The sequence below is a fragment of the Geospiza fortis genome, unplaced genomic scaffold (assembly GCF_000277835.1).
Source record: "Geospiza fortis unplaced genomic scaffold, GeoFor_1.0 scaffold72, whole genome shotgun sequence".
NCBI lineage: Eukaryota > Metazoa > Chordata > Aves > Passeriformes > Thraupidae > Geospiza > Geospiza fortis.
Window position 1 is genome coordinate 3,363,717 of NW_005054338.1, and position 12,899 is coordinate 3,376,615.

At 40.5% G+C, this 12,899-nt stretch overlaps 1 protein-coding gene across 1 annotated transcript; it reads left to right on the forward strand.

Annotated features, from left to right (window-relative positions):
• The first annotated feature begins 599 nt into the window (after nt 1-599).
• On the forward strand, nt 600-6,124 carry LOC102041802 (cell surface glycoprotein CD200 receptor 1-B-like). The gene is made up of 6 exons (XM_031058117.1): nt 600-660; nt 1,427-1,735; nt 2,564-2,812; nt 3,857-3,952; nt 4,737-4,783; nt 6,008-6,124. The coding sequence occupies exons 1-6, from the start codon at nt 600-602 to the stop codon at nt 6,122-6,124; spliced, it is 879 nt and encodes a 292-aa protein (XP_030913977.1).
• Nucleotides 6,125-12,899: the final 6,775 nt, after the last annotated feature.

A 12,899-nucleotide genomic window follows, 5' to 3' on the forward strand; every position in this document is an offset into this window, starting at 1 on the left:
GCTGTGGGTGCCTGATTCAGAAAGTAAATTATTAAAGAGAGAGAAATGGCAGCATTTATAAGACATGGTTTGTTAAAAGGTTTAGATAGTTGTAGAATAGCAGGAGTTACTAGATGCCACTTTAGTTCACCCTGCCTATGAAAGCAAGAAACAAACTCCTATGGTTTTGATCTCTTACAATAGGAGGGCTGCTCTTTTTGTTCCCCTTTTTGCTTCAAAAGGGGAGTTACTCTTCAAGAAATTAAAAGCATGCAAAGGCTAGGAATCATTTCTTTGCCAAATAGTTGATGAAGTCTAGATCCTGAGTGGTACCAGAGATCCAGGATTTTAAAAAAACTGTTTGCAAACAGTAGCTTGTTTTTTGTTTAGTTTCGTTTGGGTTGGGTTTTTTTGTCTTTATTTTATTTTTTTATTTTCAACCCTGTTTTTGCTTTACTTTCTTCACTGTAAGAGTGGCACTTGACATGGGGTCTTGTTTAGAACTCAAAGGAAATGGGTTTTACTGCATGTTCCCTTTGAAGGGATGAGCACAACCATTTGTGACTACATGCCATTTTCTTTGCCTTCATTTTCTGCAGTGCTGCTTCCTTCTGCTAAAGATGGCTCAGAAATGGGCAGTTCTGGCTGTGCTCCTTTTCTTGCCAATCAATCTGGTTGAAGGTAAGTGAGAAACATCCAAAACTGCATGTAGCATTGTTTGGTACTCTGTATTTCCAGGACACTGAAAGTTCATAGTACACCAGAGCAAATTTTGCCCATTGTTTTGTGGGAATGGAAAGAGTAATGTCTCCTCGGCTGGCAAAATAATTGAGTGCCTTGCAGAGTGGCATAGAATGATAAATCGGACAGGAATCCAAAACTGGTCATCTAAAGACACACTTGTTCAGCTGGGACAATGGCAGGAGAGCTATGATCTCTGGAATAAAAGGGATCCACATGTTTCTTAATAAACTTCTGCTCCAAGTGATGTTGGTTTGACTGTGCCACAGGTGTGTGTTCCATAGCTATACTGAGTTATACTGGCACTTGAAGCAAGGCACCTAATTCAGGAATACAATAAATTTTTGATAGTAGTTTCCCTTCCCTCAAGAGTGAATTTTGCCTTCCCCATCAATTTTTCAAAGCCTTTATTAAAGTGATAGAAATTTATTGCCTAAAATAAAGGTGCAGGACTTGCAGCTTATCAGCATCACTGTCCACAGCAAAAGGCACCATCTCCACTGCACTTCCAAACTTCAGGAAGGTGGATCTGGAAGTTGAATACTAATCAGTGCCCCTTTGCAAATTGGGTCAAGTTCAGTACATAAGTCTGGTCAAAATGTATATTTTAAGGAAGTATATTTTTAAGGGTGATGAAGGCAAGAGTTTCCTGTGCTTTTACCATGGCTGTAGCACCTTTTTAATGTCTTTTTTTCTTCTTATGCAGCTCACAACTGGGTGAGTGTGGAGATTGGCCGTGAAGCTGTGCTGAGTTGCCCCAACATCTCCAACGTGCCTTCGCTGCTGGTGACGTGGAGGAGGAATTGCAGAAGCTGCTGCTTCTTGTCCTATAGAAGGGATCACAATGAGACAAGCAGGCTGAACTGCAGTGAGAGGATCACATGGAAATATTCACCTGGCAGAGACCCTGCACTTCGTATTTACCCTGTGGACCTCGGGGATGAGGGAATTTACACCTGTGAATTTGCCAACACTGAAGGGAATTTTCATTTTCTCTCTCCTCTGACTGTGATAGGTAAGGCTGCATCACTAAAATAAAAATTAAATTAGTCTATTTGCAACATAGGCAGGAGCAAAAGAATATTAGGAAGCATAATAAATACATCAAATCACCTTTTTCATGTAGTCAGGCAAATTGTATCTAGGTTTCCATAAAAAAAGGGGAAGATTTTTTTGTTCTGGCTATATTAGTTAAGCCATCTCAATATAACTAAAAATAATAAGAAATTAATTTTGCAACTCCGTAATTGCTATTTTTTGTCATTAATTTGTTTTGCATTTAGGTTTTGGAGTATTTTTGGTTCTTCCCTGCAGAATCATGCCTTTCTGATAAATGTTTAGGTGTTGTGTGAGCCTTTCCTTGTTTTGCCAAATGCATAATATGAGTTGTTGGACTTCAAGCAGAACAGTTTTGCCCAATTCCTCTTTTATTTCCCTGCTATCAGATTTTTGATTCCACATATTCAAACTCCTAAATATTGTACCTGAAGCTTCAGCAATCTGCCTTTGCATCAGTCAAGTTGAAAATCTTTATTGAATCCACCCTTCTCTGTCATCCCATCTCCTGCTAATCATCTGTCATCACCTTTTGGCAAACAGAAAGAAGCAGTACTTTAGATGCAGCCAGCTAGTTTTTGAGGTGTCCACCTTGTGATGTATTGTTTTTCTTTTAAGATGTGTTAATATTTCAAATTATTTTAAAGTCTCACAAATTGGTCGTACAATCTAAAAAAACCCACCTGTTTATCAGTTTCTCAGTTGGTGATTTTAGACTAAAAATTAAATAGAAATAAAAAATATGAATAGAAATAATGGTTGTGGCTTTTTAAAATTTCTTCTGCAGTCCCTCCTACGGTGACTCTGACCCATGATAAGAGCAGGGTGGCTGTGTGCCAGGCATCTGCAGGAAAGCCAGCTGCTGACATCTCCTGGATCCCTGCAAGCAATCACAGCTCTGAGGAAGAATTCCGTCACCCCAATGGAACAGTGACCAGAGTGAGCTACTTTGGCTGGGCCAACAGCTCATTTCCCTCTGTCACCTGCCTGGTCACCCACGCAGCCATGAACCAGACTCTGGTCATGGACCTGAGATGTAAATACTTTTGTTTTGTGATTGTTTTTCGTCATGTCTTGGGCTCCTCTCTGCTGTTCTGTGCAGCTGTTCCCACTAAATGCTAGGGCTCTGGAGCTAGGGTAGAGTGGTTATAAGGTGAAGTCCTAGCACATGCTGAGAGACAAATTAATGATTTTGAAACCAAATGCTTTGTGGCACTCTATGGAGAAGCTTTCAGTGTGTTTTTCTTTCAATTCCTGTTCTATTTTACATGAATTCCTCACTCTGCTTTCAGCTTGTTCACCTTGGCTGGCTGCCAGCTGCTCTCCAAGCTACTCTATTGCTCCCTCCTCTTCAACAAGACAGGGAGAAAAATACAATGGCCAGCTCCTGGGTCGAAGTGAAGACAGGGAGAGATCATTCACTAATTACTGTCACAGGCCAAAGAGACTTGAGAGAAAGTAATTTCTCACCACTCAAATCAGAGGACGATAGCGAGAAACAAGAAAGAATCTAAAACCACCTTCCCCACAACATTTTGTCCAGCTTTTCCACAGTAGTGATGGTCTGGAGAAAAGTTCCTTGGAGCCTGTCTGTCTGTGACTTGCAAGTGTTCCAAAGGTAGTAAAGGCTAAAATTCAGCTTCTCTGGCTGTGCTGGACCTGTTAGAAGTCCATCATTGCAGTAGGACTTGTAAGAGCAGCTAAAGATGCGCTTATATCACCAAAGTACCATCTCTACTAGTAAAGGCATGAAGAACAAAAAATCAGCATAAACCAGTCATTAATAACAGCATTTTGCAGGGATCGCTGCTCAGTTGTAAAGGGCTAGCAGTACTTGAAGAAAATGAGAATGTAAAGGCAGATGAGTTGAAAATGAAAATGTGTTTGTGCACACAAATGACTGGGAGTGTGAGGCAGCTTCTTATTGCTGGTTGGCATCCAGAGATCTCATCTGTTTCTCTCTGCTTTGTTTGGAAGCAGAGGATTAGCTTTTTCTTCCAGATAAGGTAGGCAGTTATGTCACAAGTTCATGGATACTGACATCTAGCTCTGTAACCTGCTCTCTTTTCTCATTGCTCAGACACCTCCCATAGGCTTCTCTACATCCTGACAGGAGCAGCTGCAGGTACCATTGCTGTCATTGGTCTGACTTTATGCTTGATTTTCAGGCACAGAGGTGAGTCCTTTTAATCTGAATTATATTAAAATCCCATTGCTGACCATGTGCAATGCAGGTACAAGGACATGCACTTTATTGCTGAGACTGAGTTGGGAGGCAAGGGTTGAGGAAAATGTTCATATATGCACTGTCCTTTTGGAGGAGTCATAATAAAATAAGGGGCAGCAATTTAGAATAAGTCTGGAGTTTTGAAAGAGCCACAGGTATTGTGGTATTAATGCATTACAGACATGTCATAGATTCATTCAGGATGAAAAGGGGTCTTTCTGAGAATAGGGCAGGCTTTCAGTTTTTAGAATTATTTTGTTTGTTCTGCATTTACTGGCACAGAATTCTATACTAAAGAATGACAGTTCATAAACTTGTGACCTAACACAAATAATCTCCTTCTATGAGCAGTGATAATTTTTCCCTTGAGCAAGTGTAAGAATAGGCCAAATGTACATTGATATCTTGCAGATAGTTGTGCATTGGGCATATTAGATAGCTGATTTGTTTCATTTCTCACACTAAATGCAAAACACAGCTTCTAGGAAGAAAATCAACTCTACCCCAGTAGAAACCAGGGCACCCAGCATGAACAAAAGTTCAAATGAAGGGAAAAATAAGAGTGTGCTAAAGAGCAGGATGTAAAAAACCCCAAAAACTTAACATATGAAGGTAACTGTATTTTGAAGAAAGTCTTTCAAGAGCTGGGGGCAGCTAGAGGAGAACCCCAGCTATAACAGCTGTGTACCCGGCACCATCAAACCACTCTAACTTCCTGACATCCTCCTTTCAGCTTGCTGCTTACGTAAACGGGCACAGGGCCCAGCAGAACACTCTACAGTAAGTGGGCTTTGTGTGTGTGTCCTTTGCAGGTTTTGGTGTTTTCTTCACTAAAATTTGGAATTTATTTCCAATGTGTCTGCTCTGACATACTCCCATACACCTCTGTGAGCACTTGGAGGGGGGGATGAGGAACACAACATCTGTGAGAATGTCTGTTGTTTGGATGGCCCTATCTTCATGTATAATCAGAGTATCTGAGCAATTGTTTAAGCCCTGGATAGAGAGTGGTGTGGTGCACTTCCTGTGTATAAGTCGCATTTACAATGCTGAATTTTAACTCTCCCAAAACGTAATATTTTCATATTTCTGCTTCACAGAGTAGTCTTTACTCAGATGTTTTATTTAAGAATGTGTATTCTTAATGGCAGAAGCCTGCCTGATTAAAGATTAGAACTAGACATGCCTTTTACAATGAGGGGAAAAAGGTCCACTTTGTTTCACTGTATTGGAGACAAACACAGCTATGAAACTTTTATTTTTATATGGCAGTTCATATACTTGTAAAGCCAGGAAACACCAGGGATAAATCTGCCACCACAGCTTTTACTCACTCTCTAATTCCAGTGTGTTGTGATATATATTTAACAAAAATGAAAATGTGCTGCTTTTCCTCAGGGCTTCTGCCTCACTTAATGCACATGCAAAGACCAATTATTTCCTATTTTGTTTCCTGCTCATGATTTAATTAATGGTCGTGTGCCCTGTTGGTTGCAAAGCAGTCAGAATGCTCTGAAGTTAGCATGATTCATTTCCTGATATGTTCTTGTGTGGCATTCAGGACAATTTCATTGACGAGAGGGGGAGTTGCAGATGTCAAAGTCTTCCAGTGATTTTAGGTGCCTAAATTGGATTGTTTGTGGTCTGTTTTGTTTTCAGAGAACCTATCATCGTTCATTTTCATCTATTTTGCTGTAGATACCAACATTTCAAAATTTGTTTTTGAAAAGACAATATTAAGAAAAAAAACAATATTAAGAAAACAATGTCCGAGACTTTATGAAGGCTGTTCTTGCATCTGTCTGCCAGTTCATGTTTCACCCTCTGTGTTCTACCCTTTTGCTCAGAGAGCTCAGAGAAATCACTTCACATTTCTTTTGCAACAATAATATTACCTACCAGGTCTCTTCTGCTCTTTGCTTTTAGTTTGGGATCTATAGGAATGACAGCCCCACAAAATTCTACAATGTAATACAACGGTACATGTTTTTCCTCCTGTTGCAGGCTAGAGCCTCGAAGTTCTCACCTCCACGTGCAACAAGAGCAACAGTCAGTCCTCCTGACTTTCCAGAGAGCATCTATGTGAATTGCAAGCCAAGATCTATTTATATAACCTTATAAGAGTGTAGGCGCAAGTAGCCAGCCCAGCTACTAATGATACTCAGCTACTCAAACTTGTACTTCAACTCTTAAGCCTCAGACCTTACCTCCAAAAACCTTTGTCTTTCCTGACCTGACAATGGTGGGCAGAAAGGCCTGTTTTAGTAAGTTCTTTTCTCTTCCTCTAAATATCAGTACAGCTCTAGAGAAAGTTGGAAATTTTAAAGATTGAATTAGGGAAATACCTTAATTTTGTTAGAAAATGGACTCTGATGCATGTGCTGCCTTTCCTCAATGGACATATTTCTGTGCCAGAGTAAAACACTGCTGGTGAAAATGTAGCACTTTTCTTTCAATTTTGACAGCTGGATTCTCTGTAAAGGTCTGTGTTGGAAACTAGAAAGTGGCATGGGAGACCTCAAAACACAGAAGGTCAAAGCAATACATCTAACAGAAATGCAGAAATAAGAGAGTTTTAGGGGTTTTGGTTGTTTTGTTTTGTTTTCTGGTTGCAATGACATGATGATCTCGTATTTGACATCTTTGTATTTTTAACATATTTCTTTTTCAGTTAATCTTTCTGTTTGCATTGATAATTGATGGAAAATAAAATCATTTTGATATTATACTGGATATGGAAATAAGAAACAACGATGGACAATTTTTGGACTGTCTTTAATGTAAACATGCAAATATTTACTGCAAGGATTTTTGTGGTTATTTGGGAAAATTTTTTGACCAGTTTCTGAGAAGATGAGAGCATGGTTTTACTGAGAACAGAAGTGTTAAGTTGTATAAAGTGCAGGTGGTATGTTTCTTTAAAACAAAGGAAAAAAGACAACCCTAACCGCACCATTTATTTCTTCTCATCTTATGTCCCCAAGCTAAAAAAACCTCCACAGGGTGGTTGTTAATTTCAGTTTTCATTGGTCAGGTCTGTCAGAGCTTCCAAACACTAATGCAGCAGTAACTAAACTGAAATGTGTGCTTTGAAGAGCCTTTTCCTGCTTGTTTCTGCAGGGTCATCTCTGCTCATAAGCATTCTTAGGCATGAGCATCTCCCAGTGCCTTTTAATTGTACTTTATCACTTCTAAATAGACATGGATGTCAGCTGACATCACTCCAGCCTTTCATTTTAGTCAGAAAGGCATGAAGAATGATTCTCTGCCTTAAGGAAAAGGACCTACAGAGGCCATGCTGGTTTCCAGGCTTGGTGGACAAGCGAAGCCTTTCCTGTGGTGTTGGATGTCAGTGATGGGTTGCTCTCAGAGCTGTGTGCAGCATCATCATGCCTTCTGTAGGAAGGGAGAGGCCCTTTTCATGTGTAAAACCTCTGGGAGAAATAAGTGACAGCTTGGAAGTATTGCAAATAGGTTTGAAATGATGCTAGATAGGAAAAGTGTTTTGTAGCTCTAGTGAAATCCGCAGCAGTGCCTTAATCCAAGGCGCTGTCAAGGGGTCATTTGTGACTTGAAGCTTCTGAAATAGAGAGAAGATCTCTTGTTTGCTTAAGGAACTACCCAGTCAGGTCTAAACATGAGTTCCTGGACTGGTGTTTTCTCAGTGTGGTAAATAAGCATGGATAGTTTTTGTGGACAGCTACAGCAATCTGTGCCTTTTTCAGAAGCTGGATCATTGCAGCCATGCCCAAAGATGACAGGGCTGTTAAAATTAAGAGAGTTAGGCTGTACAGCAGCCTGTTTCTGGGAATCACAGTGCATGTATGCTGTGATTATTAGGATGTAATGTAATTTTTCCTTAATTCCTTTGCCCCAAGTGAGATGTTGAAGGGTGAGATCTCATAGAGACAGAAAAGATAGAACCTAGACAGGGAGATGATGGTGTGTGGGGAGAAAGCTCTCTGAAGCTATATCTGTGATAATTTGTCCTGGCTGAAAACTATGGTTTTCACACTCATATCTTTATTTTCACCTTTAATTTGCAATTGGTTGAATTGGCCCAGTCACCTGCACTGTGTCAGCACTTTTGTTAATGTAGAAATTCTGAGCAGACTTAGTGCTGAAATGAGGTGCTCTGGCAATGACATGGGCTATCCTGGAATAAAATTGGCCCTTATGCTTTTTAGGTATGTTGTTATGATTAATAGAAGTTATCAGGCCAAAGAGAATAATGTGGTTATGAGAGTGGTTGTAAGAAAGGCTGGGACATCAATAAAGCTTTTACAGGTACTTTCACTGTTGGTTATGACTGGCAAAGGGCAGGGTTTTGTCATATGTGGAGCTCCTGGTGTGGGCTTTGGTGGCTTCCTCTCTGCCTGCCATGACCAGAGCCATATGTGCCATGCTTCTTGGGCTGATGAGCTGATCTCTTGAGTATTTGAGAATGAGAAATAAATCACTTAAATATTTTTTGTCATGCTGCTTTTGTATGGGATAGGCAGCTTGGTGTAACCCAGAGAACAAATCAAAATGTGTGTTTGGTGTCTTATAACAATTTGGTCTCAAAAATAAGCAACTCCAAATGTTTTTATGTTTATCATGTTTTTTCCCCCCCATTAATTATGGGTACATTTTTGGTGACCCTATACTCTTTATTTGCACTGAAAGAAAAATTAATCAAGGCCGGTATTTTAGACTGCCAAAATGTGTAGGAAAATGCTGACTGTTTGTTGAATAATCATTGTGAGAGAGCTACTAAAAAGTGATGGGAATTGGAGTCAACTATTTGCACATTGTCACAAGAAAAAATTTTTTAAAAAAGCCTGGGAGCGTGACACTGCTGTTTCAGATTGACTGTTTAGTCAAATGCACAGTTGACTGAATGTCACTTGAGCTTTTTAGCACCAGATGTGATTATAGATGAAAATGCTCCTGTTTATTGTGTGGATTTTCACTCACATTGTTCATAGGACACTCTTTGTAATAATGATGATGTCTGCTTTCTCATTAATCTATGAACAATTTGTCTTCTGGAAATAGCAGGTGTTGTGATGCCTCTTTCTCTTCACTGAATATGGAAAAAAATGGTGACAAAGCATTGCTCAGACTCTCCTAAATTGGAATATAACTTCAGATTGTGAACAATATTTGTTTAAAATCACAAATTTCAACACCAGGATTGAAATTAAGAAGGTAAACAATTTTCCTGCAGATTCTGGAAATGGAGCAGATTTCCAAAGGGTATTTTCCAGTTCAGTGAAGAGCTCGATTTTCCTAAGTTTGAAGTTGCAGCTATAAGTTTTGCCTAACCTTCCTGGCATCAATTTGTCACAACTTTTCCTCTCTGATGAGAAAATAATGCTTTCCTTGGTTCTCCTCTCGTAACTGTAACACCTGTGATGTCTTTGTGACCTGCTTTTTCTGACTTTGTGAAGTCTTTGCTGTTAATGATAACTTGTCAGCTCCTTGATTTTGTGTCCACAATCTGTATATACCTGTCATGTGCTGGAGGCAGCGAAGAGCTCGAATTAACCAAGTGGGATTTTTTCTACATTTCCTATCACTTCTCTGTCCTGCTGTAGTTTGTACTTGTGCTCTTAATGATGCTTCTTTAAGCAAGTACCTTCTTTTCTCTTTTTCCTCCCCAATCTTTTCATGCACTAGTTTTCTCAATTTATTGGTTTTTATGTTCTCCAAGTATTTTATTACCTAGTTTTATTTCTTTCTCTTTCTGGCATCAAGTACAATTTTATTCTTCATTCTTTTGTTGCCTTTTGTATGTGTGTAACAAGAGGTTTCAAATAGTGACTTGTTTTGGAATTTTTTAGTGCTTTTCACTGAACTTCTTCATAGGAACATACTTACTCCAGGTCTCCTTCATTTTTTTGTCCCAAGGCATAATAGAGATTAATCACTCTTGATGAGAAAAATCTTCTGTTCTTAGACTTCTGTGAATCTAAGTTCACTTACCAAATCCAAATGCATAACATGTAGCATTTTATTTGTTCTTGGCTGACATCTGTCTAACAGAATCATAGAATTGTTAAGGTTGGAAATATCTTCGGAGATCATCAAGTCCAACCATTAACCCAGCACCATGGTGGTCACAACTAAACTGTGCTCCTCTGTGACAGATTTACATGTTTTTGAACACATCCAAGGATGGTGATTTTACCAGCTCCCTGGGCAGCCTGTTACAATACCTGACCAGCTTCTCAGTGAAGAAACTTTTCTGAATATTTAATATACTGTGCAGCACCTGTGAGCAAGAGGAGTGAGAAAAATGTGAGAGGAACAGCCCTGCAAACACCAAGGTCAGTGGAGAAGGAGGACAGGAGGTGCTTCAGGTACCAAAGCTGGGCTTCCCCTGCAGCCTCTGGTGAGACCATGGTGAGGCAGCTGTGCCCCAGCAGCCCATGGGGGTCCATGAAGGAGCACCTGCAGCTCATGGGGATCCCATCCTGGAGTACACTTCTGGCAGGAGCTGTGACCCTGGAAAGGGATCCATGCAGGAATGGATTTTCTGGCAGAAATCACACTGAAGCAGTCTGTTCCTGAAGGACTGCATCCCATGGAAAGGACCCACACTGGAGCAGTTTGTGAAGGACTCTATCCCATGGTGAGGAACTTGCTGGAACAGAGGAACTGTGTGAAGGAGGAGTAGTGGAGGTGAAGAGGTATGAACTGACCCCCAAACCCCACTCCCCACCCTGCTGCACTGCTGGGGCTGGGGAATATGAGGGAAATCTGTGAAGAAGAGGGAGTGAGAGCAAAGGTGGTTTCAATTTTGTTTATTTGTCATTATCCTACTCTGTTATTAATTGCTAATAAAAGAAATTAACTTCCCCAAGTCAAGTCTCCTTTGCCCATGACACTAACCAGTGATCATCTTCTTCTTATCTTGACCCATGAACTTTTCCATCATGTTTTCTCCTCTTGTTGTGCTGAGGGGGGGGGAGTGAGAGAGTGTCTGGCTGGGCACTGTCAGGTGGCAGCCAGCCAAGGTCAATGCACCAGGCAAGGCTTAGTCACCAGCAGAGCTATAATAGGAAAGAGGATGCTGTAAACATCTCATTCTACATTATTAAGGCATTTTTATGCCGATGGTCCCTCTCTAGGTCTTCTGACTTTAATCTCATCACTGTGTACTGAGCTCTGAAAATTTCATTTCCTCTCATTCTATTCTCTCAGCTGTCAATAAGTACTGCTGAGCAAACAAGGCTAAGTGCTTTTGGGATTGATTTTTGTCTCACTTCTGCCAGAGTCCGACAGTGTTTATATTGTCATATCATAATGCTCATATCTAGCTGTGCTTATATTTTAGATTTCCATGTGTGCATCTGAAAAAGAAAACATGGGCAGCCCCCCTGAAATTGTTTCCGTGCTAGATTTATGATCTTTGAAGAGTGCAACCCCCTCTTCTGTGCAAAACATGTGGCCACATGCTGCAGAACAACGTGCTTAGTACATGAATGTCTTGTAATTCACTCCATCTCGTGTGAGAGGAGTGTTGTGTGGAATTAACAGACAAACGAGCCAACTACTGAAAAGCTCTGGTCTGGCTGCTCGTCTTTTTGTGCAACTTGCTTGAAATATTCACATCAGGAAGATTGGAATCCAACACCACCAGTCAGTGTATTGTTAGGGCTGCCTCCTTAATCAGGCAAGTTAGTGCCTGCAAAGCTCTGATACCTTCAGGAGCACTGCCTGCCTCCAGGTCTGAATATCTACCAGCTACACTTAGTATCACACCCTTCATCATTGTCATTCTTGTGTAATCAACAGTGGCTGCCAATTTCATGCTGCTATAGATAGCAGAAATAAAACTGTACACCTATATGCAAACATCTTGATTCATAGTTACATTGCTGTGTGTGTGTGAAGCTGTGAATATACACAGGAAAAGTTACAGGGTTTTTTTTTCCCTGAGAAATTAATTTCTTAATAATTTCCCATCATCAGAACATCTCATTATATATAAATGTTGTGAAAGACCTTATAAGACAGATAGACACATGAGGGATAAAATGAAAAGTTGCTGTGGAAACCATAACCTGAAATAAATCTTTCTTCTGTGCACTCAAAATCCCAGTCTTTGTCTTCTATTAGAATATTGTTTGCATATCATTTCCCTCTTCTAGAAAGAATCTGAATTTCTGATACACAAATGGAAATGCCATCTTGACTGTGACTGTAAAGTGCATCTCAGACTAATGGAAAATTTTTTTCCTCTCCTGTGAGTATTTTAAGCCTTTCTCTTTTCTTGGTATCAGTCTGGTGTAAGGCAGAAAAATTGTTGGTCAGTACAGCCCACATCTGACCACGTGCAGCAGTTTTGAACTGATTATATTAATTGGACCTAATTTTGGTGTAGGAGACAGCTTGGGGTAGGCTGTAAAAGAGAGAATAAGAAACACATAGAAGATGCTAAGGCACAGAGGAAATGTTTGGCTAAACACAAAACATTCTTTAGCTCTCAGCTTGCAGCTGTCATCATCCCTCTATAGCACATTCTTAGAGAAACACATTTCAAATAGGGGCTGTCAAATGAGCAAAAAGAGATTTGAGCTCTGGTATGGAGAGGCTGGATCACGTTCTGTCCTTGAGACTCTCCTGTAGCTGTTGTTCTCTGCAGTCATCTGCTGGCAGATGCACTCACACAGTGTCAGCCTGGGTCAGGAATGTGCTTTTGAAAAGAAGCTCCCGGTGCTCTCGTGCTCACTGTGCGCGGTTGGTATTGTCCAGCAGCCTTGCAGCACACAGCAAACGCTGCATCTTTTCTGCAGCACCCCTGGGCTTCACCTAAAGCTCCCCAGCTGCTCATGGGTGTTCAGCTCACAGGAGCAGACCAGAGCCAGCCCAAAATAAAATCCCCCAGCTCATGCTGTGTTCTGTC